The 27,222-nt window shown below is 33.9% G+C and overlaps 1 protein-coding gene across 1 annotated transcript; it reads left to right on the top strand.

Annotated features, from left to right (window-relative positions):
* The first annotated feature begins 259 nt into the window (after window positions 1-259).
* LOC119691165 lies at window positions 260-27,085 on the top strand. The gene is made up of 10 exons (XM_048630226.1): window positions 260-306; window positions 391-469; window positions 708-818; window positions 1,150-1,337; window positions 6,949-7,109; window positions 7,435-7,609; window positions 22,905-23,005; window positions 23,310-23,408; window positions 23,854-24,032; window positions 24,524-27,085. The coding sequence occupies exons 1-10, from the start codon at window positions 260-262 to the stop codon at window positions 26,810-26,812; spliced, it is 3,429 nt and encodes a 1,142-aa protein (XP_048486183.1). The 3' UTR covers window positions 26,813-27,085.
* The last annotated feature ends 137 nt before the right edge of the window (window positions 27,086-27,222 follow it).

Raw genomic sequence — 27,222 nt, 5'->3', positions numbered from 1 at the left:
CTCAGTTAGATTACTAGGTAGGTACTTAATTTGCTAGCTGACATAAACTACGCAAGTTGTTATACTATTTCTATTCTTGCTCTGCTTTCTAACACAGGAAGTCCCTTATGCCGAAAATAACTTAGTCAGAAATACTCTCAAAGGAAAATACTCTCATACGTCGTGAACGCTGCACTGCAGCTGCGTTTGAGTCGCCGCGCTTTTTATATTAGTAAACATTTCACTGAATATTTCCTTTGATTCTTATTGCTATTGTAAAATGTCTAACGTTAGGTTGGCTATCAGAGTGCGTCCGTTCACTGAAAGGCTAGTTTAGTATAACATTATTTTGCAAAACTTTTGGGATTTAACTAGCAACTTTAACTAACTAGTTATGTGTGTTTTTTTCAGAGAGTTAAAATTGGATAAGGAAAAGCTACCGGTTGTTAATGTGGTAGATGAAAAGACTGTGGCCATAACGAACATTAAGGTAGGCAATTAGAACCTTTTATATACCTGCGATGATTCAGTGTTCACCGTGTACTTACTGTACCTTATTAGTAATTAATAACCTACTACTCGTGCAAATTAACTGTGCACCTGACTGACAATAACCAGAGGTCATATTAACTAGCTTTGGCGTACCCTGCGTGATCCCTGGTTCTTGCTGGCCAGGTGCACAGTTAATTCGCACGAGTATTACTTACATAGAGCATCTACTATTGCAGGTGAGCGTGTCGGGCGCGGGCGACAGCCGCCTGCGCGTGCGCAGCTACCGCGCCGACTACACCTTCGACAGCCACTGCCCCGCTCTACCGACTTATGCATCACAGGATAAAGTAAACCTTAATGTGTAATTTTTATTAACAGTTTGGTGAAGAAACTTATTTTATTGATCCACTTCTTTTAGAATTAGAAATCAAAATTTTTGAATTACCTACTTAAGTCCTTTTTAGTAGGTACAAATCTTGATTTCTTTATCAGAGGTTATTCAGAAGTAGTTGTAGCCTGTCGTAGCATAAAATTTACAAACATGTTAACCTACCTACATAAATGCTAACCACCAATGGCAACAAAAATGCGTAGTCTCATTACCGCTATGCTGCCCACAGCATAGAATATTTTCGTAAAATAATTGCACATTGATTTCTTCGTTCTCTGCCTCTTCAGGTATTCGAGACGCTCGGCCGCGACGTGGTCTCCACGGTCCGCCGCGGCGTGTCAGCGTGCGTCCTGGCGTACGGGCAGAGCGCCACCGGCAAGACGCACACCATGATAGGCTCCGAGCTCCAGCCCGGCCTGCTGCCCAGGGTCTGCCGGGCGCTGGCCGAGGGCGGGGATATGGCTGTCACTGTCAGGTTGGTGTTTGTGTAAAGGTGGTAAAGTATACAAGTAGCTAACTACTACACTTTAGACTGCTACCTCTCACCGCGGTGTCTAGCCAAGCTTACGTCTTTAACAACATCAACATAAGATATAGGTCTGTGGGTAGGGGCCTACATTATAATGTTTTGATAAAACCCTATATTACCAAGGTGTACACCACTATACCCCCCCTTTATTGTGGTTCCGTGACTACCAGTAGATGGATGAGAGACTTTAGACTAGATACCTATAATTAATAATAATAAATAATCTTGTGAAGTACTTAACTGTCTATGTAAGTACCTACATCATATGTAGATCTTCAGAAACGACAGAAGATAAGCACCTTTTAAATTACGTAACACAGCAGCAACCAACGTGGTCCTAGAAGGTATAAGTATATGAATTCTCAACGATATTTGCAATAATTTCACAAGAAGATACCCAAACAGTGAAATTAAGTTTCAACATGCACATTACTGGGTTGAATAATGCACTTCAAAACTTAACTTAGAGATACGAATTCAATCTAAATGTGCATTAAAAGTGTCGGAAAGCGTAATTTAGTCTGTTCTTCAATCTGCATGTCGTGTGAAGAGGCAATACGTTCCCGCGCGCCAGAATTCAAAATGAAACCATAAATACCATCGCCACTCCTGCCACCTGCGACTTGAACCGAACTCGGCTGAACAGGGTGCAGTTTTGTCAGTGACCTTTATTTATTTATTATTTATTGCACAATATACAAAAGTAATTATGTACAATCAGGCGGACTTAATGCTTAAAGCATTTTCTACCAGTCAACCTGCAGGAGGTATAGGGAGCAAATTGTATGACCTTCCCGTATATTATGTAATTTGATGGAAATTTTGTATATTTTCATCAGAAACAATGTGTGTTGGGGGTAACTCTGTACTTTTAACTTAATAGTAAACGGATTTTGCCCATCCTGCCTGAGTATTCGATATTCAAGTTAGTATTTGGTTAATTTTGGAAGAGTCGTGGAATTATAATTAGTTAAGTAAGTACCTAGAGAAATAAGTACATGAGTTATATTTACAGAGCGCTACGCGAATCAAGTAAAGGTCCATCTAAAATCTATCTAAAAGATAAACTAATCAAACACCCTCCTTTCAGCTTATTGCACTCCAAATCAAACACAATGATAAAATTTAAGATAATGCTTGTGTATGCCAAAAGCATTATCTCATAAACATATTTATAATTAGTTAGTCAACAGTTACATACCTATCATACCCATACCATTCCAACATTTTTAAGGCCTCTATTCATATTAAACAGATACCCAAAAAACAAAACTATAAAAAGCCAGACGCTATCGCGAACAAAGATTAATCAAGTGAAGTCGTCAGAAAACCCATCAAGATTTGAAACTTTTTTTACGAGTTGATTCGAAATTGGTGTGTTTTTTCAGCGTGTTGTAATAATGTCTTGCCGCGATAGCCTGGATGGCTATAAACGGAAGCGACTATTGTCTAATCAAGGCCGACACGCGATTAGCACCCTCACACCTTGTGGACTTATCTTCTATGTGGATACGGCCATATTGATTTGCAGTCATATGTGGGGTATGTTATGATTATGATACATACAGCAGAACTCATTTCTATGTATGTAAAATAGGAACTTGGTGAAATACGATCCGATAATACCTTATTATTCGGAACGATTGCAACTAAGTACAGAGTAATTTTTACTTTACTAGCTATCTGAAATGCTCTACAGGGTGTTAAAATTAGGGTTAGATACAAACTATAAAGTTGGCACATAATGTGAATTTGGAAATGACGAGTTTCAGCGTACAAATACCACTTCTTCATTAGGAGAGTGGGCCTTCAACACATCATAATAATTAAAGATACGACATTATTATTATAATTTCATTACATTATGAAGTGGCCTTTACATTGGTCTCGTGCGGGCGGGCGTGCAGAGTGCACAGTGAGGCTTCAGCATTCCGCGCCCTCCAGTCACTCGCGCTACGCCGCCGTAGCATTCCCGTAGCCCGCCCCGCGTAGCGCGCTCGTAGCGAGTGTTCGTAGCCCGCCCTGCGTAGCGCTGTCGTAGTGAAGCAGATTATTCATAAATAATAGTTTTATTTATGTTAATATGTTCAGTGTGAAACAAAGTTTTGAGCTTGAGAATTTATTATTGTGATAAAGGTAAAGTTAATGTAAGAAATATTATTATAGCTAAGTACCTAATTGTATACTTTGTTTCAGTTAATAGAACCTTGAAAAGTTTGTTTTGCAAGAAATTAATTAAGGGTTTTAGAAGACGAAGATTCTGTTATTCATTTTGCTCAAACAACACATGGCCTTTTTATTTACCACTGGTAGGAAGGTTATGTGAAACAATCGCATATCGTACAATCGTATGTAAGTTTTATAATGACTTCAAAAAATTAATACCTATAACTTGGAAAATCATATCTATTTCTCATTTTGATAAGTCAACCTTTAAAATTGTTTAAGTATTAGCGATGCGGCATCTAGGTCACAGATAAGTTAGTAAGCCGATTAAACGGGGCTCTAGGTAGGGGGTAGCCTTTGCGATTGCCATTCCACGCATTTATCTATATCTATCTAAACGTAATGATGTGTGAAGTCTTTGTTTACTTACACAGGGGCTGTATTGGGACTGTTGAGAAATGTTAATTAAAACTAAATTCTACCCTTCGTTTACCTTGTAGGTATTTCTTTTATTAGACATCTCATAGAACAGCGCGGTCAGCTGTAAATTGCAGTAACTTTACAAATAAATGTGGGAGCCAAAGCAGCGCAAAAATATTTGGTGTCACCTTCAACATGCTATTTCGATTCACACGGTCTATCAATTTGTTTTATTTTTCCGATTCAAATCACGAAACTTACACTTGCATTTGTGGTGTGACTAGACTGCATATACCGATGGCCTACGTCGGTGTTCGGTTCTTTTTATTGGTGATGAATGGAATAAAGTTTCAAGTCACGAAATAATGTACTTATGTCGTTGCATTGATTTATAATGTGCACTACAATCTGTTTAGATGGAACCTATGAATTCAATACAAAAAATATTTATAGGTACTATAAAGTACCAACTCACTAAAACAAACCTTAAAAAATACAGTTAGGCCACGTTCAGATGACAAGCGCTCAACGCGCGTTTTGTTAACGCGCGTTTACAACTACATACATTTTATTCAGGCTGTACACATGCTAAAGCGCGTCACGCGGATTAAAATCATCAAAACGCGCGTTGAGCGCTTGTCATCTGAACGTGGCCTTAGATACATAAAACAATGCATAAGTACACCTAAAGTTAGTGTTTATAATATGGACATAATATCAAAATGTAAGTCATTTCATAACTTAGCGAACATCCCGACAGAGTTGTAGGGTTCACAATTAAATAAGTCTAGTTCATAATGTATGAAATAAGGATCATACCGTCCAAAAGAAGTACCTATATACATGTTGATTAAATAATTATTTAATGAAGAACTAATCGCCTAGGTAGGCAGGTATTCAATCAAACCATAGAGCCATTAAGCTGTCCGTGGCGGCAGCGAAAAACAACATGTTTTGGGTTTTGATTAGTTTGGCTACAAGTAAGATTTGTATGGTACTTATACTTATACATCGAGTAAGATGTATATGTTAAGTACCAAGGTTCGAATCATTTTATTACACCTATGCTATACAGTGGTTGTTGTAAAAATGGTATACTAAGCCGAAAGGGAGTGAGTGACTCAGGGGGTCATTCTGTCTGTTCTACGATACAAGATTAGGAAATTCGCGAAAAAAAAGGTGTTCTCTATAGTAGAGTTCTCCAAGTCACGCGTCATGCAGGCAACAAAGTTTTTTTAAACAAAACAATGTTAGTTGTTCAAATAATTCCTTTCTGTATGTATGAATCAAAATATTAAACAACGTTTAACAGGTATTTGTGTGAGGATTGACTAATAATGACTGACTGACCTTAGCTGCTAAAAGACTAATGTAAATCGCTATATACTTGTTAGATTAATGTTTCTAAATACTTATGAGTTTGAGCTGTTGATTCATTAGGAACACATAAAGTCATGTCAAGGTATCATTTGCTAGTTAGAAGGTAAATCGCAAATCTATTCGCTACTTAATATAATAGTTAGCAGGCAGCGTTTCCCTACTGTTTATATTGTAACTACATGGCTTTATAATTTGGCGGGGATTACTAAACTTTTGTTATTAAGGAAATTAACTAGTTTTGTTGTAGTGTCATATTATCTGGTATCTACCTAGCAATCTGACATAGTTGGCAAACTTATTTAATAACTATCAAACGCAATCAACTATACTTCGTAGATTTGTCTGATGTTACAATTAAGCAAAAAAAAACAACTTGTGAGTATGTATATTATCATAAAAAATATATAGATATCAGAAACAGGGCGAAGTTACGGCATGTTGATCGATGCATATGAATTTAGTATGTATTTAATATTAATCAATAATTCAAAAAAAAAAAAATTCAAAAATATTTATTTAAACACCACAGAATTTAGAAAAGTTAGTAGGTACAAACAAATAATTTTAGGAAATTAAATAAAAGGGTGAGAGGTTATAAATTATCGAAATTCGGTGGCTTCCACACTAGGCTCAGCCTGTGTCGTGGATGCCAGTGTACTTGGTTACAAATAAAATGATTCACTAGGTGGTTAGGTAGGTGGTACTTATAGAACTTTTAAATCTAAATTATGTTATGAGCTTAATAGGTATGCGTTAAGGTAGGTATTTAAATTAATAAAACTAATTAGGTACTAATCTTAGGAACATTTTTGGTAAACATAAGTAGCTAGCAAGACAAAATAAAAACAATAATGAACATAAATTTAACAATTTTTGGTTATCAAAAACAAAGGAACTTAAGTAGGTACATTCTTATTTTATAAAACTTATTTATTTAAAACTTATTTATTCAAAACTTATTTATTCAAAACTTATTGACCGGCTAACAGAATATGTATAAAATATACTATGTAGATATATAAATAGTTAAGTATAGATATCAATGATAGGAATAAATAAATAGTAATAAACATAGGTACTTATATAACCATAAAATACAATTATAAGTGTCTGTAAGTATAATTATTATTTATCCTAACTATCCTAACTAATATTATAAATGCGAAAGTAACTGTGTCTGTCTGTCTGTCTGTCTGTCTGTCTGTCTGTTACTCTTTCACGCCAAAACTACTGAACAGATTTGAATGAAATTTGGTATACATACGGTCTAGACCCTGGGAAAGAACATAGGCTACTTTTTATCCCGGAATTCCCACGGGAAAACTTTTTAAGGCGAAGCGAAGCTCGCGGGAACAGCTAGTATAACCATAAAATACAATTATAAGTGTCTGTAAGTATAATTATTATTTATTTATAATTAATTATGTACTTAGAAGTATAGTAATATAGTGTAGGAAATCAATCAATTGGGCAGCAATGTTTAGTCTATTATTATTATATTCCGTAATTATTCCGTAAGTCTCTAGCATACTCGTACTGTACCTTTACATTATGTAGCGCAGTAGGTACTGACAGAGTTCTTCTATTCCAGTTTCCTAGAGATATACAACGAGCGCGTGCATGACTTGCTGTCGTCAGAGGAGCCTCCCCGAGCGCCGGAGTCCGCCTTCCACTCGCTGCCGAGACGACGAGGGAACGTCAGGAAGGACCTGCGAGTGAGGGAGCACCCTGACCGAGGCGCCTATGTGCAGAGTAAGTTGGCGACAGATTGAACAAAGTTGGATAAACAAAACTAATAAGATACATACCTAATATGTCACTACTTGATGATAGTGATGTTATCATGTATGCAACTATGCAGAGTTATCGCTCCAAATGTGCGCTATCGTTACGGACCACTGGGATGTCCGTTTAGTGTAGTTAAAAGCCTAAGCAATCAATCAGCTAACGCAACCTGTTCCTAGATCTCCTTCATGTGTCTATCCACGACTCCAGCAAGCTTGCGTATCCCTGAGCTTCCTCAGCTCAACATGCGAACTGCTAGCCACATACCTAACATATTATGCCTTCTTCCCAGACCTCCGCCGCGTGTCAGTCCACGACGTCGAAGCCCTCCTGTCGCTGGTGTCCGAGGGTGCCCGCCGCCGCCGCTGCGCCGCCACGCGCCGCAACCCCGTCTCCTCGCGTTCACATGCCCTGCTCGAGCTCTGCACTAGCAAGGCTACTTTGCATCTGGCTGATCTAGCTGGCAGGTTCGTGTTGAGAATGTGTGTCAAGTGCGGAGTAGACTGGTAGTTCTCAGAATCTTTGCTATAACCCCGGAGGTCGTAGGTCAATAAGTGATTTTGTTACCAGATGTTTATGAACACAATACTACACCTCCTGTAGAACGTAGACATCTGCCCCCTATCTATAAATATAGAATTTGGTACTACGGTACTACTTCCTAACTCTTCTTCTCGGGCCATCTTAATTCAATGAGGTGCGCTAATTGGATCGATTAGATCGATGCTCAAAAATATCAATTAGACTAATATATTGATATAAATAAACCGTTAGTAGTATGAAATTGGGCATCCTGGCTCACGGTCTTTCAAACATAATTGAAGTTTTAGTTTTCAGTTATATGTGAATAGATCAACTATAAGCGCGCATGAGAGGCGCTCTTCGAGCGCCTCTTGCGCGCGCCATGAGTCGATCTATTCACATATAACTGAAAACAAAAACTTCAATTATGTTTGAAAGACCGCGATCCAGGATGCCCAATTTGATACTTTTATTATAAATCATATTAATTTAAAAACGTAAATTATAAACTTTAACATTAATTGAACCTAGGCTAGGCTAGAATTTTAATTGCTACCTTATTCAATCAATACCTACATACTAGATATTACTTCTTATCTGTAAAGAGTTGATTTATTCAAAGGACTAATTTAAATTCATATTAATACCTACTTATATACGGACACTATACTAAATGTTAACAATAACTGATTAACGTATACACTAGAACTCCAATTAGTACTTAATTCAATCAATACCTACAACTATTAAATTATTGCTCATGCATAACGATAGTTGATATATTCATTTTTATTGCGTTGGAATGAGTGTCATTGCTATGATGTGAATAAATACATAATAGGTGTAAAATTAAATAATTAAATCAGTTGCACAGAAAACTTTATTTTCTAAACCATTGTTTAAACACAACACTTTACAATTATTTGCACATAAAAATATAGTTTTAGAAATATCCGGTTCTATTTTCAGCTGCTAAATTGTCAGTAATTTTAGAAATCAAATCTTGAGCACTTTTGTAAATTTCATCCTTGAAAAGGTTTTTCACAATATGCTGGCAACAAATATCAGCATTGCACTTGCATATACCTTCACCTTTTAATATTTCAGCATCATATATTTCTAGCTTGATTACTTTATGTCCTTCCATAGGCATTTTGATGTGTGAATAAATAATACTTTCTAATTTCCTCCTTCTTAGGTTGGAGTTTTCACCACCTTGTTTTGCAAGGATATGATCTGGCGCAATGAAATTGAACATCGAACCCGAATCCTGAAACATGAAAAAATAATACATTTTATCCATTTATCCATTTATAAGTAGGTAACTTACTAATAAACATAAAAAAATTATAATATAGATCCAACGAAACAAAAAAAAATACTTACAGACATGATGATGTGTTGACACGTCCGTCCTCTCTTTACGAACAAAATTATGAGTATAAATATTATTTTTGCTTTTAGAATATCCAACATACAGGGTGTTGTAAAAGTGGTATAGTACCCCCAGAGCGGATGACTCTGGGTAATCATTCTGAACCACTTGTTCTACGATAAATAAAGTAGTCGTAGTACGGGTTAGTCACCCCTTTTCTTCTTAAGTACTATCCTTTTTTAACACTCTGTATAAAATAAAGCTCTAAAATCTGTTCGTTCTTATTCTTTTACTTTCCAAAATTCGAAAATAAATAGCAAGTAAACCCTGGTTTAGTTACTAGTATTGTCAAAGTATCGAGTGCCGACTAATTAGGATAAAATGCTGACTCAAAAACACGTGTGGTACTGCACACTACAACAGTCCATGCATCTCTTTTTACGGGCAATTGTGACGTCGTACTCTCGTTCAACAGAAGCTAAACACATGTACAATGCAAAGTTTACTTATAGGGGTGAAATGGCGGGAGTGATTCATTTTTTTCGTCACCGGCTACCTGGTTTATCAGATCAGTTAATCAAAAGAAAACTTGTGTTTTATCACTCCAGTACTTATTGAAAATGTAAGTATTCATTATTAAGGTTCTTTTAATTACTTGAATTATCGAACCAGTTATACAATAAGCGTATGAAAACTAACGTTACTCATTCTTTATTTTAGGGCAAGCGCAAGTCGAGCTGACATCATTCTGAGCCCTGAAGAGAGCTCCTCGAGCAGCAGCAGCAGCAGCAGCAGCGAGAGCAGCGCCAGCAGCCGGGAGGCGTCGCCGGTGCGAGTGGCCGACCCACCATCCTCATCATCTGCTAAGAAATCTAAGAAAAGGAAAACGGAGAAAGAAAGAATGCCTGCTGCCCCCGCTAAAAAACGGTGAGTAATTGAATGCTCAACTTATTTAAATAGTGACATAAATTTAATTATGGGTATTTTAAATGAAAATTGGTACTAAATAATCAAGCAGTTTTATATTAATGGTAGTGAATTTTTACTATGTCCAAAGAAATAGTTTATTATTATAAAATACTACTTTTTATACTATTCGTTTTAAAATAACTTTTTTCAATCGAAAATATTTTTCGAATACGTTAGTTCTTAGTTTATTTGTTTTGTTTATCATGTTTTTTAATTGTCCACTTTCAGTGATATAAAAAGTTATAAAGAGAATTATTAAAACAAGTTCATTTTAAAAGTATGATATTACAAAACATACTGTATTAAAGTTGTTTATTATTATAGATAATTTAATGTTTTATATAAAAAATAATTTTAAATGATCTATTTTCAGTAATATACAGAATTATTAGTAAAAGTAAATATATTTTAAATTGTTTACGTTCGTATTATAGAGTATTCCGAGAAAGGTAATCATTAGAAGAATATATTTTTAATACCAAATTATTTTTGAATTACAGGTCTAAGAAAGAAAATACAGAAAAAACTTCAAAGAAACGGGATGGAACTACTAAGTTGAAGAAAGAAAACCAAGTGAAGGCTGCAACGCAACTTGAATCTCGACCGAGTACTTCATTGAAAACCACAGCTAAGGACATTATGGGCGTAGATTCGGATATCGATGAGGACTTATTGAACAATGGTAAAAAAAGTGACTTAATCTCATATTTTAGTCGGCGTGTGGCTAATGGTATATCTAAACAAACCCATCCCGATTTGCAGGGTACCCATTTTATTGACTTGAAACTTTATATGTGTAGCGAAATTGAAAATGTAAGTCCGATGAATAGGTGGCGTCATTCAATTGTGACTGTAAAAGCAAAATCGAATGACGATTCAGATGCTTGGAAGTATTTAATTAAGTTTTTACAGGAGATTAAGAAAGATTTTAAGGATTCTCCTGTGACTTATGTTAGCTCATATAATCAGAATAATTAAAATATATTATCATTTTATACATAATAATTAAAATGTATTATTTTTCAATTTACTTAATAATTATACAGTTCTACATCTTATTTAACCAAATATTAACTATTTACTTACTCTTATTACAAATAAAAATAAAATACAATTAACAGTATCTTTATGTTTTTCTTTCAGGCACTCACCTTATCCCAAATATGACCGAAAACATTATTAAGATTGATAATGGTTTATATTTATGTTCCAAATGTAACATTCATCTTAAGAAAAGTAGTTTAAAATGTCACTTCAGAACAAACTTACATAAAAAAAATTGCTTATTGTCGAGTCAATTCAATAATGTAAACATAATTGCCACTGCTTTCAGAGAAAGAATAACTTCTTACCGAATAAATCCGACAGAACTGTCATGTGATGGTCTTGAACAGTTTATTAGTTCAAATGAAAGTACTATAACAGAATTAATCAACTTGTCCTTAATCAAGCATAGGGCGCTCAAAATAAATTTTGAATTATTTGCTTATTTTATGTTACCCACTTCTGAAGAAAAACAATTAAAATCTTTCAACACAAAATTCGTTGCTGTTTTTCAAAATGCTGACTTAAAAGATCTTTATTCAAAGAGTAGAGAAATATTTTCCCAAAAAATGACTGAATTTCAGCACTGTGAATCTGGTTGGTCATTTATTTCTGTAAGCCATTTAGAAGTTAACATCAATAGATACTCTCCCCTTAGAGGTGGTAGTAGTTATTTAGAATTGCCACAAGCAATTAGAAGCACTAAGAGCTGTTTAAATATAAAAAATAATGATGATTGCTTTGCCTGGTCAATTGTAGCTGCATTGTTCCCCTGTAATAAAAATGCGAATCGAACTAGTTCGTATCCGTGTTACTCATCAGTTTTAAATGTGAAAGGTATGAATTTCCCTCCATCACCGAATGATATTAAATTATTTGAAAAAAATAACGCTAATTTAAGTGTGACTATATACGGTTTAGATAATAAAAATCAGATTACAGGACCGTTATACTTAACAAATCAAAGAAAGATAAATCATGTAAATCTACTATATTTTCAGGAAGGTTCTAAGGGACACTACTGTTTAATAAAAGACTTAGTAAAATTAACACGGAGACAGATAAGTAGACATCACGGTAAACCGCACTTTTGTGAAAACTGTCTGCAGTTCTTTGTTACAAAAGAAAAATATGATTCACATGTTTGCTCAAAAGTTCTAACTGTTTTACCTAGCGAGAACACAAAAATTACGTTCAAAAACTATGAGAGGCAACAGAAAATAAATTTTGTCATATATGCTGATTTTGAAAGTTTATTATTAAATCATAGTGCTAAAACCTCTAAAAATACAAGTCAGTTTAAACAACATCAACCGTCATGTTTTGGATACTATGTTTGTTGTTCCCATGACTCAAGTTTAAATAAATATGTTTCATACAGAGGTGAAGACTGTGTTAAAGTATTTATTGACTACTTAATAAGAGACGTGAAATATATTTCAAATATAATTAATGATAAAAAACCAATGACCCCCTTAACAGAGAAGGAAAAAGAACTATTTAATTCAGCTAGTCGCTGTCATATTTGTAAACAGTCTCTGATACTTGATAAAGTCGCTGATCATGATCACATTACTGGTAAATTCAGAGGAGCTGCACATTCTCAATGTAATTTATTATACCGTGTTTGTCCATTCATTCCAGTATTTTTTCATAATCTTTCAAATTATGATTGCCACTTGTTTATAGCTGAATTAGCCAAATATCCCGGTGATCTAAAGATTATACCGAAAACGAAAGAAAAATATTTAACAATAACCAAGTACTTAAAAGATGTAAAAAATCCATCATCTTCTATTCAAATTAAATTTTTAGATTCATTTCAGTTTTTAAGTTGCAGTTTAGATAATTTAAGTAGAAATCTTACAAATGAGGATTTAAAACACCTATCACAAGAGTTTAAATCAAAAAAGCAATTAAAACTTCTTAGACAAAAAGGTATTTACCCGTATGATTACATCGATTCATGGATAAAATTTGATGAAAAGTGCTTACCTCAGAAAAGTAAGTTTTATAATACTTTAACCGAGTCCCACATAACTGATGAAGAGTATAACCGTGCTCAAAATATTTGGAATACTTTTCATATTAAAAATCTAGGAGAATACACAGACATGTATCTGAAATGTGATGTTTTATTATTGTGTGATGTTTTTGAAAAGTTCAGGCATAGTAGCCTTCAGTATTACGGACTTGACCCTGCGTATTATATAACATCTCCGGGGTTAAGCTGGGATGCTATGCTTTTATATACAGGCGTTTCTTTGGATTTGATTCATGACTTGGAAATGTATGAATTGATCGAAAAGGGTATACGCGGTGGGCTAGCTCAGTGCTCGTTAAGGCATGCTGAAGCAAACAATAAATATATGGCAGAATATGACAGTTCAAAACCTTCTACTTATCTAATTTATTTAGATTGTAACAATTTGTACGGTCATGCAATGATGCGAAAATTACCCATGTCTGAATTCAGATTTTTATCACAAAGTGAAATTAAAGAACTGAATATCATGAGTGTATCAGATAATGCCGATTTTGGTTATATATTGGAAGTTGATATGACTTATCCCTGTTATTTACATGAATCTCACAGTGATTTGCCTTTTGCAGCGGAAAAACATGTTCCTCCTGGTGGAAAGACTGCAAAACTCATCGCAAATTTATATGATAAATTTAAATATGTAATCCATTATATACATTTAAAACAGTGTCTAATGAATGGTTTAATATTAAATAAAATTCACCGGGTTATTCAGTTTCGACAAGATAATTTCTTAAAAAAGTATATAGACCTTAATACACAATTACGTCAGGAATCTAATTCAGAATTCGAGAAAGATTTTTTTAAACTATTAAATAACGCTATTTTTGGTAAGACTATTGAAAATAGGAGGAAACAGGTGGATATTAGATTAGTGACATCTTGGAGGGATACATGTAATAAAACGAACAGGCTAGTAGGAGCTGAAAACCTGATTTGTAAACCAAATTTTAAAAGTATCTCCATATTTTCAGAAAACTTTGTAGCCATCCAATTAGCGAAAGAAAAAATATTGCTGGATCGACCAATTTACATCGGATTTTCAGTGCTTGAATATGCAAAGCAGCATCTATATCAGTTTCATTACAATGTGATTAAACATAAATATAACGATAAAGCACAGCTTTGCTATACAGATACAGATAGCTTACTTTATTTTATCAGAACTGATGATTTTTATAATGACCTTAGTAAAAATATTAATTTCTATGATACAAGTAATTTTGAAACTAATAATATTTACAACATTCCTTTATTGAACGTAAAAATACCTGGTCTTTTTAAGGATGAAATGGGAGGTGATATAATAAAACAATTTATTGGTTTGCGTGCTAAGTTATATTGTAACGAAAGTGTGAAAAAAGAGATTAAAAAAGCTAAAGGTGTATCTAAACATATAACAAAAAAGCTCAGACCCGTTGACTATGAAACTGCATTAATTAATAATGCGAAAGTAAAATGTAAAATGAATATCATAAAATCAATGAAGCACGTGCTTTATTCTCAGAGAATTAATAAATTAGTATTAAATAATAGCGATGATAAAAGGCGAATTTTACCTGACCATATAACTACATTACCATGGGGTCATTTTAAATCCATAATCTAGATTAATTTTAATAAGTATACTTTAAAAATAAACTCCATGAGGATAATAATATGCAATCATAAGAAATAAGATAATATTAAGTCATATTTTAAGAATGATTATAAATTTAATTTATAAGTTTTAAATAATTAATTTAAACTTAGGTATATATAAATGTGTAAACTGTATTAACCTATAGTTAAAGATAAATTGTAAAATTATATTTTTTAACATATTATTTAATATTCAATAAAAATGCTTCCAACAATTAACTTATTTTTTTATTTCATTTCATTCTAGGTATGTAACCTACTCGCTGCTTTATGGATAACATGAGTAATTAGTATTTACAATAAAGGTACCTAAATGAGAGTGGATACAGTAAAATACCATTTTATTTATGAGCGATAGCTGCTGTTCTCTCTTTTTTACTTTTACTTTTACTTCTAGCCAAAAATATATATTCTAACACATATATAAGATGTGATTTCTATTTAAACGGCTATAATATTAAAAACTTGCTCACTATCGTTATGAAGGTTATAAAGCAAGCATCAAGCTTAGACATTATTGATTACAGTACTGATCCGAAACCACTCCATAGCAGGCATAGTAAACTATTACCTTCTACTATAAGATGTATAATTTGTGGTCCGTCTAATTGTGGTAAAACAAACGTGATGATCAGTTTATTATTACACAAAAATGGTTTAAAGTTTCGTAATGTCTATTTGTTTTCTAAGACTGCTTTTCAACCAAAGTACATGTTCCTGAAAAATGTTTTTAAAAGAATACCTGAAGTTAAATTATTCATATTTAAAGAAAATGAGGAAATTATCCATCCGAATAAAGCTCATCCTGACTCTATAATGATTTTCGATGATGTTGTATGTGAAAAGCAATCAAATATTAGGAACTATTTTGCTATGGGAAGACATAATAAGGTTGATTCATTTTACTTATCTCAAACATACTCAAAAGTACCGAAACAGTTAATTAGAGACAACGTAAATTTATTAATAATTTTTAAGCAAGATGATATAAATTTGAAACACATTTATACTGAACATGTCAATAATGATATGACCTGGCTGTGTTTTAAAAATATTTGTTCTTCAGTATGGAAAGCACCACATAGTTTTTTAGTTATCGACAAAGACAGTTCACTCAACAATGGGCGGTACAGAGAGAAATTTGATAACTTTATAATAAATACTTAACTATTATTTTATTTATTACTTATATAAAATCAAAATTAATTTTATAACATTAGTGTCTCTTCATTTAGTGTAATTGATGGATGTGTAGTAAGTCGTAATCAAAATGGAACAAGACATTAAACAACAATTGATTCAATCAGTAAACTCGATTCAAACTAAAATAAAAAACATGAAAAACGAAGAAAATCAAACTGATTTAACTATGTCGAGGTTACTGAAACCTATAACTGTTCCAATAAAAGCGCTGGTTGAAAATAGCTACGATTATAATAAAAAGATATATCGTAATAAAAATACAGGAAAAGTTAATTTATTGCATAACACAACTTCATCAAGTGAACAATTTCAAGATTTAAGCTTGGAAAATACATTTATTGAGGAAAAGGATGCTGATGCAAATGATTCGTTCGAAACCTCTGCATCATATGAAGAAGATCGTAATACTTTATTTAATTCATTATTAAAAGATGATCTATATGATGTATATGATGATATTAATATTCCATGCGGGGTAAGAAGTCAAGATAAAAATCTATTTATGGGTAACTCTAAAGTGATTTTATCTAAAAGTGATACTTGCAATGATGGACGCAAATTTTTTATCACTATTAATAGCAAATGTTATGAATTAACGCCAGGATTAAAAGAATTGTTGTTATCTAAGAAACCTGATTTAGGCTTGGTTTCAGAAAATGATAAAATTCAATATAAAAATATGCTCTGTGTTACAAATGCGCATAGAAGAGATTACCACCCTGATAGTCAAATCAAAGGTGACAAAAGTGCAAAGTATCGTGAAATCATAAAACCGTTATTTAAAAACCCAGGTGCTATGGAGAAGCTAGGGGGAAACTTGACAAAGTTTAAGTCATATAGATCTAATACTGATTTAGTGTACTGGGATGATCCTAATGAGTTGATAGAAAGACTTCAATTATTAATTGCTTCAAAAGATGCTGGTAACACCAACCATGACAATGAAATCTTGTCCATCATTGAAGAATTAAAAGAAGCTGGTATTATTAAAGAATAAAACTCGCAGCATAGTAAAATAAGCTTTAGTATTGAGTATAGAAACGGTTAAAATGAACGTTGATAAATTTGGTCATCATATACATAAAAGTAAAAGAATAATAAATAATTTAATACCAGCTTCATGTGCCCTGAAACGTTTAAGTGATAATAATTTGGATGCTCAAAACAAAATCATAAAAAACATAAAATTACCAGTCTGTGGTACAGACAGCGCGAACAAAGAGTATGTTGATAAATCAATAGAAGTTATTTATAAAAATATAGATGAAAAATATAGTACGGATAAAGAATTGTTATATAAATCTTTAGAAAATAGCCACAATACCATTCAGTTATTGGATAAAAAGTTGAACGAATCTATAATTAGATTAAATAATTTTGAAAAACATATAAATAAACCAAAAAAATGAGCAAAGCCGATGTAGTAAACGAAATACATAAGAATGTGAGAGTTAATTTTCGAAGACGAAGAGTTATTATGAGAGATATAGATGATTTGTGGCAAGCTGATCTAATTGATATGCAAAAATTTTCTAAAGAAAATCATGGCTATAAATATATTTTAGTAGTAATTGATACTTTTTCGAAATATGTATGGGCATATCCCTTAAAACAGAAAACAAAAAATTACATATGTAAGGCTTTCATTACTTTATTTAGCAAAGGACGTGTTCCTAAGAATTTACAAACTGATCTTGGTACAGAGTTTTATAATAATGAATTAAACAATATTTTTGTTAAACACAATATAAGACATTATTCGACATACTCCGTGAAAAAAGCTTCTATTGCAGAAAGAGTAATAAGAACTTTAAAATCGAAAATGTATAAATTGTTTAGTTTAAAAGGCAATTACAAATGGAGTGATTCTACATTAAATGATATAATTCACGAATACAACAACACCTTTCATAGAACCATTGGACTAAAACCTATAGAAGTAAATAAAAATAACACTAGGATGTTGCTTGAAAGATATGTTAAAGCTTGTGAGCCAAAGCAAAAGCTGAAGAAGAACAAGTTTAAAGTTGGTGATTTTGTACGAATAAGCAAGTATAAAGGAATATTTGATAAAGGTTATACGCCTAATTGGTCTGCAGAAATCTTCAGGATTGTCAAGGTCCAAAAAACGTCTCCACCAACATATTTGATAGAAGATGCCAGAAATCAAGCTATTTTAGGATCATTTTATGAGCAAGAATTATCGAAAACAAAACACCCTAATATATACTTAATAGAAAAGGTTTTAAAAACGAAAGGAAAACAGATATTTGTAAAATGGTTGGGTTTACCCTCGAATGAAAATAGCTGGGTTAATAAGTCAAATATAGTATATTAATATAAGTATATTCACCAAATAAATTAGTATAATACAAGTTATGGTAGACAGCAGTCTGCTGAATTGTCTTATAAATCATTTACCTTTTGAACTACACTTACCCGGATATAATTATTGTGGTCCTGGAACCAAACTCACTAAAAGGCTTATTCGAGGAGATAGAGGTATAAATTTACTAGACGAATACTGTAAACAACACGACGTAGCTTATAACAAGTCCAGTTCACTGATTCATCGTCACAAAGCCGATATAAAATTAATGAAAATGGCAAGAAAACGAGCTCAGTCATCAAATGCAAGCCTGGGGGAGAAGTTTGCAGCTAATTTAGTGAATAAAGCTATGTTAGCTAAAGTCAGTAACGGCTGTGGTCTGAAAGGAAGTAAACTAACCAAAAAAGAAAGCATGAAAACTGGAGTTGGCTTGAAGAAACATTTTAAAAAGATTGTTTCTCATACAAGAAAACATTTACAAAAACTGAAGCCTAAGTGTAAGAAAATGGCTATCGAACTAGCAATAGCAGCAGCTAAGGAGTCCATGAAAGATTCATCTGTAAAACTTCCTCGCATGATTCCTATCCCAAAGACTGGTGGTATTCTTCCGCTCATACCTATATTTGCTGGACTTTCTGCTGTGGGAAGCTTAGCTGGTGGGGCAGCAGCAATCACTAAAGTTATTAATGAGTTTAAAGCAGCTAAAAAACAATTTGCTGAATTAAAGCGACATAACGAAAAGATGGAAGGTTTGTGCATCGGTAGAGGTTTAGAAGTAAAGCCATATAATAAAGGCTTCGGCATATTCATTTCGAATAAAAAAAACTAAGTAATCGGCTACCTAATCGGTCCCTGACTAATATTGATATTATAAAAAATGCTCAGGATATCCCATTCTTCCGCGGTGTTTTCATGCGAGATGAGCTTCCGAAGTACCCATTTTTAAAAGAATGTGGTATTATTAATCTAGATAGCTCAAAAAACCCAGGTTCTCATTGGGTAGCCTATGTAAAATATAATAAAAGTATAACATATTTTGATAGTTATGGTAATCTAAGGCCACCAAAAGAATTCATTTCCTATGTAGGTAATTGTGATATAAAATATAATCATGAAAATATTCAGAAAAACCACCCTTTTAATTGTGGACATCTATGTCTTCAGTTTCTTAGAAGCTTTTGGTCTAAAAGGAATAAATAGGCAGTACCATTTTCTAGTGTATTAGTGCACTTTGAACATCGGTGTAACATAATGTCTATTACATTGACCATCACTGGAAATAAGTCACACTTAGAATCACAATTCCAACCTCCTTTAGCTCTTTGGGAAAATTGCGAATGTGGATTATTATACTTTTCCGCTTTAAACTCTATACCGAATGTTACATCTCGCAATAATATATTTACTTATGGTGAAGAAAATAAGCAATTAATAATACCAGAGGGAACTTATGATCTTTATGATATAGCGGAATATCTTGAAACAAACATCATAGATTGTGAAATCAAAATTAAGCCGAGTAATAATACACTGAAATGTTACTTATATTGTTCTGAAAGAGTGAACTTTACAGCAAACAATAGTATTGGACACTTGCTTGGTTTTCAGAATACAAAGTTAGAACCAAATAAATGGTATGAATCTATGAATCCGGTAAACATTCTCCCTGTGTCCGTGATAAGGATCGAATGTGATCTAGTTCAAGGATCGTATATTAACGGATCACCGTCACATGTTATACACGAATTTGTGCCAGACGTTTCACCCGGGCATAGGTATATAGAAATACCGAAAAATATTATATATCTGCCTGTTCACAAAAATAATATATCATCATTGAGCGTAAAGATACTAGACGAACACGGAAATTACATTAATTTCAGAGGAGAAACTATTCAATTGCGTCTTCATCTACGTAGGACAACATGATAGTATTTTATAAAGTTCAACATACGAATAATAAACGTATCAATATACCCCGCAGTGTTAAAGTGAGCACACGTGTTAAAATTAATAAAAAAATTACAAAAAATAACAAAAAGTTTCTTCAGGCCTTAGGATTTAAAATATGAGTATTCTGGGAATAAGCGATTTCCCTCAGTATGATAATTCAATTGAAAGTTTTGAAATGCATACTTATAATCCATATAATAATAATTTTAGTGAAAATGATGAAATAAGAATTCCAATTCATCAGCAAGACATATACATATTACCATCAGCTAGTGCCATTTATATAGAAGGAGATATAAAACTTAGGGGCAAAGATGACAAACCTATACAAAAAGCCATCACGCTCACTAACAACCCAGTTCTATTTCTGTTTCAAGATATCAGATATGAAATGAATGGTATCGAAATAGACCGAATCAAAAATGCTGGCATAACAACTACAATGAAGTCATATATATCAATGAATGAGGGGGAGAGCAAAGTTGCAGCTATATGGGGTTGGAATTTAAACGGAACTACGAGCAGTCAGAGTTTTAGCGCTGTTATACCTCTCAACAAAGTATTAGGATTTGCGGAAGATTATAAAAAAATCGTAATGAAATGCAAGCATGAACTCATTTTAAACAGGGGCAATAGTGTATTAAACAGTGTCAGTTTATCAGATGATGTAGCTTATGTTAAAATAAACATACAAAAAGTACAGTGGCGTGTACCTCATATTAAAGTATCAGATTATGAGAAACTATCGCTACTTAAACTTCTTGAAAAAGATAAACCAATACAAATTGCATTCAGAAATTGGGATTTATATGAATATCCTATATTACCTAAAACAGTTAAACATTCCTGGTCAGTTAAGACTGCTTCACAAATAGAAAAACCTCGGTATGTGATTTTGGGTTTACAAACTGATAAAAAGAATAACAGAACAAAAGACTGTTCAAAATTTGATCATTGCAATGTTACGAATGTTACACTATTTCTAAATTCACATTATTATCCATATGAATCTATGCATTTAAAGTTTAATGAGGATAAATACAGTATATTATACGATATGTACACTAAATTCCGTCAGTCATATTATAACATTCCAGCAGATCCACTGCTTAATCTAATAAATTTTAAAGATAGTGCTCCGTTGTTTATAATTGATTGTTCAAGACAAAACGATAATTTGAAAACTGGTCCTGTAGATGTACGAATAGAAATCGAATGTTCTGAATACTTACCAGAAAACACAACAGCATACTGTTTAATTATCAACGACCGTTTGATTGAATATAAACCCTTGAGTAAAATAGTTAGAAAATTATCATGAATGTTATTGTAGACGTACAAGGTTTTAAAACAGACGATAATCAATTCATTCTTAAAGAAATAGCTATGATACATGAAAAACAAGTACAAGTTTTTCTGATAAAACCACCATTTGCATACTATGATCTAAGTAAAACAGAAAGAAGACAAGTAAGTTGGATCGAGAGAAATAGAGGAATTTATTGGAAAGAAGGTTTCATACCATATTCATGTCATAAAAATTATATTGTACAGCTATTATCAAATAAGATTATTTACACTAAAGGAATGGAAAAGGTGAAGTGGCTTATAGAAATAACAAAGAATAATAATGTTTATAATCTAGAAGATAAAAATTGTCCTAGTTTACTAAGTTTGTATGATAAATATAATGATTCAATCGATGTTATAAGTTGTATGTATCACACTGATAAATGTGCTTTAAAAAATGTAACGTGTTTAAACAAATGGTTAAAAGAAAATAAAGTTTTTTAAGAAATTTACTTAATCTTTAATTTCATACCTTAAATTGAATAGATCAACTCTTTACAGATAAGAAGTAATATCAAGTATGTAGGTATTGATTGAATAAGAAAGCAATTAAAATCCTAGCCTAGCCTAGGTTCAATTAATGTTAAAGTTTAATAATAATAATTTACGTTTTTAAATTAATATGATTTATAATAAAAGTATGAAATTGGGCATCCTGGATCGCGGTCTTTCAAACATAATTGAAGTTTTAGTTTTCAGTTATATGTGAATAGATCGACTCATGGCGCGCGCAAGAGGCGCTCGAAGAGCGCCTCTCATGCGCGCTTATAGTTGATCTATTCACATATAACTGAAAACTAAAACTTCAATTATGTTTGAAAGACCGTGAGCCAGGATGCCCAATTTCATACTACTACCGTTAGCGTTAAGTTTGAACAATGAATAGTAATTGCGAATGAAATCAAGTAGGTAAGTACTTTAAATATAAAGCGACCAAATCGGTAAGATACTCTAGCCACTAAATTTGTCGTGTGTGATCTTGACCTTTTCACTTGTAATGCCGTGCACTCTGCACGATTCCACTGCATCGAAATAATGTTACAGCATTAAACATATTATTATGGTCTATAAGTACCTACGTACCCAATGCTTCGATTGAGTAGCGATGTAAGAGTTAAAGAGGTTTTTGGAAATACAGGGTAAATCTATCCACTTCTTTGAAGTAAATAATACAATGAATAAATGGTTGTTAATGGCTGACAACGTCCCATTAAGATCAATCTGTAAGGAACGAATTTATGTAGAGTACACGTTGAAGACATTTAAGACGTGTAACCTCCGTTGATAATGGTCTAAGAGCATGCGAATTAATGTAAGTTATGTCCAATCCAGTGAGAACGCGAGCTGGGAGGGCAGTGCCGGCGGGAGACAGAAGGAGGGCGCCAACATCAACAAGTCCCTCGTCGCGCTGAGCAACGTCATATCAGCGCTTGGTAATACATTCCTCACTTTATTAAATACTAACATTCTTCATCTAAATACACTGCGTAGCCACCAAGTAGCCACAGACAGTTGTATCGGCAGTAATCGGCACCCACGTCAAACTTATGTGGCCGCTCCATTTGCACTCCTTTTTACTAGTTTCCCTGTATACCTCCTTTAAGTTGGCTGCTAGAAAAATTAGAAAATGCTTTTAGAATTAAGCCCACCTTTTGTGCATTTATATAAATGTTTGCAACTAACAGTAAAATATATATATAAATAGTTGGGAGTTAACATGTAGATTTTGCTTCGTAGTGTCGGGCCGCGGGCGCTTCGTCCCGTACCGAGGCTCCGCCCTCACGTGGCTGCTCAAGGACACCTTCTCTGCCGGCGCGAGCACTTTCATCATCGCCAGTAAGAGCTTTACGTAACCACCAGCCTTTTCTAACCCAAACACGTGCGTGGCTGAGGACCGCGCGGCGCGTGTGCCAACTGCAAACACGCTGTATTCTGCAATGCCTTGAATTGTAAGTGGATACATCGGAATCGGTGAAGGGTTGATGTCTCAAGAGATTGGACTTCTTTGTTGTGGATTTAATGCACCAATGCGCCGCAGTCTTTGTGTGAGGTTTGAAGTATGATTAATCTGATTATACTGCACATTACCTATTCAGTGCCTAGCTAATAACTATTTAGCATTTATTTGTTTATTGGTTAGTTTACTATTACGTACCCACCTACCCACATTCAAAAATATAAATAATGACCTTCCTTTAAGTTATTTACTTTCACATTTTGCATAAGCTTCAGTTTCTTCCACTAAATTCTCACTCATTCAAATTTCCCTTTACACTCCTAGCCGTATCACCCAGTGCCTCTTGCTACGGGGAGTCAGCGTCGACGCTCCGCTGGGCGGCGCGCGCGCGGCAGCTGCCCCCGGCCCGGGCGCCGGTCCGGAGCGCCCAACTATCCCGGACGCAACTGCAGGTGACACTGACGCGGCTCCTGGACGAGCTCGCCAGTCACCACATACGATATGTGAGGAAACCTTATTGTTACATTGCGAATGTTGTGTGTACTTAGGTACGAGTTAGAAGTGGTTCAAGGCTGTGAAAATTGCAATTTTATGTTTAAAGATTAAGTTAAATAGTGATTGAGGTACTTCAATCGTTTAAGCCTATTATAACGATGGCGTCATAAATGGCATGGTATTTGTTTAATAGTTTTTTATTGATTGTTATGTGTTTGTTGTGTATTAATTGCATAAGATTAATGATCTTCACAAATACATTTACGGTGATGGATGAGTCAAGGTTCCTTCTAAACAGGGTCGTGCCAATGACCACATTAGAGTGTTTAGATAAATGTTTGTATTACTCGAGATAAATGCAGCACCATTTAAGTAAGGTCGTGATTATATTTACAAAGCTATAAAGGTTCTATTAACACCGCAATGTGTGAAAGATTTACTAAACGATTTATGGTTTAAACTCACAAGTCTAAATAGGTACCTATTATTTTTGTTACAGATACCTGAAACTGGAAATATATCTTACGACGATAAGCATTGGAACCTAGTGAATAACTTCTCGTATGACAATTATATTTCTAAACAAGAAGTAGAAATGAATCCATCTACAGTCAAAGCAGATGCACAAAACTCAGAATCGACGGCTTCGTCTGTTGCAAGCGGCAGCTCCGACGTACTCAACACGTTCGATAAGAAACAAATGCCGAGTCTCACTTCCGTCATTAACAAGGAAATGGACAATCTCTTCGGACCTTCTTTAGAAAGAACTAAAAGTGGTTCAGACCTTAAAGTCATTGCTCCTATGCGAGCCAAGAGACGACAATACCGGTCCCAGGAGGTTTTACCGATCGATAAGACTTTGTTATCGGATCTGGCTGTACAAGTTAATCAAGCTTTGGATCCAAGTTCATTAATGAATGAATCAAAATCAGGGAAAATTGATTCGGAATCTACCGATGTAAGCCGAAATAATCAATCTATTCCAATACTGTATGATAATAATCAACGAGCTGAAATTGTAGCTTCAGTCACAGAACGATTATATTCAAAACTTAAAAAGAAAGAAGAATCAGCTGTGGCAAAAATGGAATCGATGGTCGACAAGAAGATAATGGAACCTTTGAGTGAACTGAGAATTTGTACAAATGCTCGCCAGCGACTCATGGATATCAGCCAAAAAGCAATGAGAAACAAGCGAAGAATAGGAATACCCGCACATACGCAAACTCGCAAAATGATAACAAGAGTGCGGGATCAAGGTGTGGATATACAGACGGATTTACAGCCATATTTTATAAAAGAAAGAGATACATTTATACCATATAAGGACATCGCTACAGAAACAGTTGCAACTACACCTAGATGCAAGGAAATTGCAGTCGGGCCTAGATGTGGCTCAGTAACTTATAGGGATAGTTCAACTACCACAGGTGCTATAGTACAATATAGAAATTCATTTTCAATGACTGATGATTTATTGAAATGCGAACAATGTACCCAAACGGTTGTGGTACCACCACCAAGACGGAGAAGATCTACATTTGCAAAATATCTGAAAAGTGATTTTAGGAGGAAAAGTTGTGTAGAGAGTACACCACCGCCAGTTATTAACATAAATATATCACAGGCGTATCAAACAGATTCCGAGTCTCCTTCTGAAGATGGCGCAAAATCTTTGCCAGTTACGAGTCAGCCTACTACTTCAAATAGTAATAATGCTCCTCTAGTTTGTATGCCTCCGGATTTATTAAACAATCATAATGCGTTAAAAAATCTAAATGCAGATGATGATGAAATAAAAACAGACCCTGTCTTAAACATTATGTCAGATGATACCACGGATAACTGTGACGGCCCCCCGCTAGAACCAGAAATACACGTGTTCTCTGTAGGACATTTAAATAGAAGTACTACAGATGAAGATTTTCCAGATTTAGATTGTCCTCTACCGCGAGTAACTCCGAGTCCACAGCCTATTTGTTATCGTAATGATATAGAAGAAATGATATTATGTAACAAAAACACGTATCCATATAATATTGTTTTATCACCACCACATGAGAAACTAAATGGCAAAAGGTCGGTTAAATTTCAGGGAGTTGATGCTCATTCAACAAATTCGATATCAGTAGCTTCTCAAACTAGCTCGGAGTGGAAATCCTGTTATAAAATCCAATCTTGTTCGGATTTGTCAAGTTCCGAAAAAGATGTCCAAAGTAACAAGTCTGAAACAGCGCCTGATGTAAATAGTACCGACTCTACAGACTCTACCAAAGTTGATAAAGGATTTACTTTTAAAAATTACTCCAGTGTCCCACAAAACAAAATATTCCGAAAAATAGGTCATTATACGCCTGTGTATAAACATAATATAACCAGAAATAAAACGACAAGGTCTAAAATATACCGTGAATTTTTGGGTCTGGATGACGAGGAACATCAACTTAGTCAAGATTCTCACAGTGATAGCGGCGATCACTCGCAGGAAGACTTCAGACAGAAGAGACAATTCTTTGAAAACCAATTCGAACAAGACTACAACGATTCTTTCGATCGTGTCGAGAGAAATTTACTAAAGTCCTGTCACAGGCTGGAAGCTACTGTTAACAAATATGATAAGTATTTTACTCCAGAACAGCCGAGAAGCAGAAATAACTACTTTACTCATTCGGCACAAAGACCCAGGGAATATCTTCAGCATTTAGTACAAATACGAAGGCAGGTAGTGAAAGGGGACAGTGACATGAATGGAACATCGACGGATAGCAGCTCACAAAGATTATACTGAAGAAGAAACAATTCATTTTATAGTAAGTAGTCTAAGTTTAGTACCTATAAGTTTACATTTTAATATCCAGTGCATGTATATTACATAATACTCAAGATAGTAGTGTAAATCAATAATAACTTTATTATGCAATCAACATCCTTATTCCCTTTGGATCGATTTGCGAGAAAGTTATCTTATCCTGTTATGTCCATGCGAGTCCGGTTTAATTTTGGGCGTCCCGTTAGTCAGGCGAAACATGGGAGAAATGAAGAATGGTTTGGATGGTTTGAATTTAAACAAATTTTTACGGTGTGTTTAAAATGTTTGTATGTTAGTACAGTTAAGTTTGTTAGTTAATAAATGAAAATGTATTTTATATTACCTAAATAAGGATTTTTTTTTTTTTTTTTTTTATGCAGCCTGTGTCG

Source organism: Plutella xylostella, chromosome 25, assembly GCF_932276165.1.
Source record: "Plutella xylostella chromosome 25, ilPluXylo3.1, whole genome shotgun sequence".
In the NCBI taxonomy this organism is placed as follows: Eukaryota; Metazoa; Arthropoda; class Insecta; order Lepidoptera; family Plutellidae; genus Plutella; species Plutella xylostella.
Note: the sequence above shows the minus strand (reverse complement) of the source record. Positions and strands in the feature narration are given on the sequence as shown.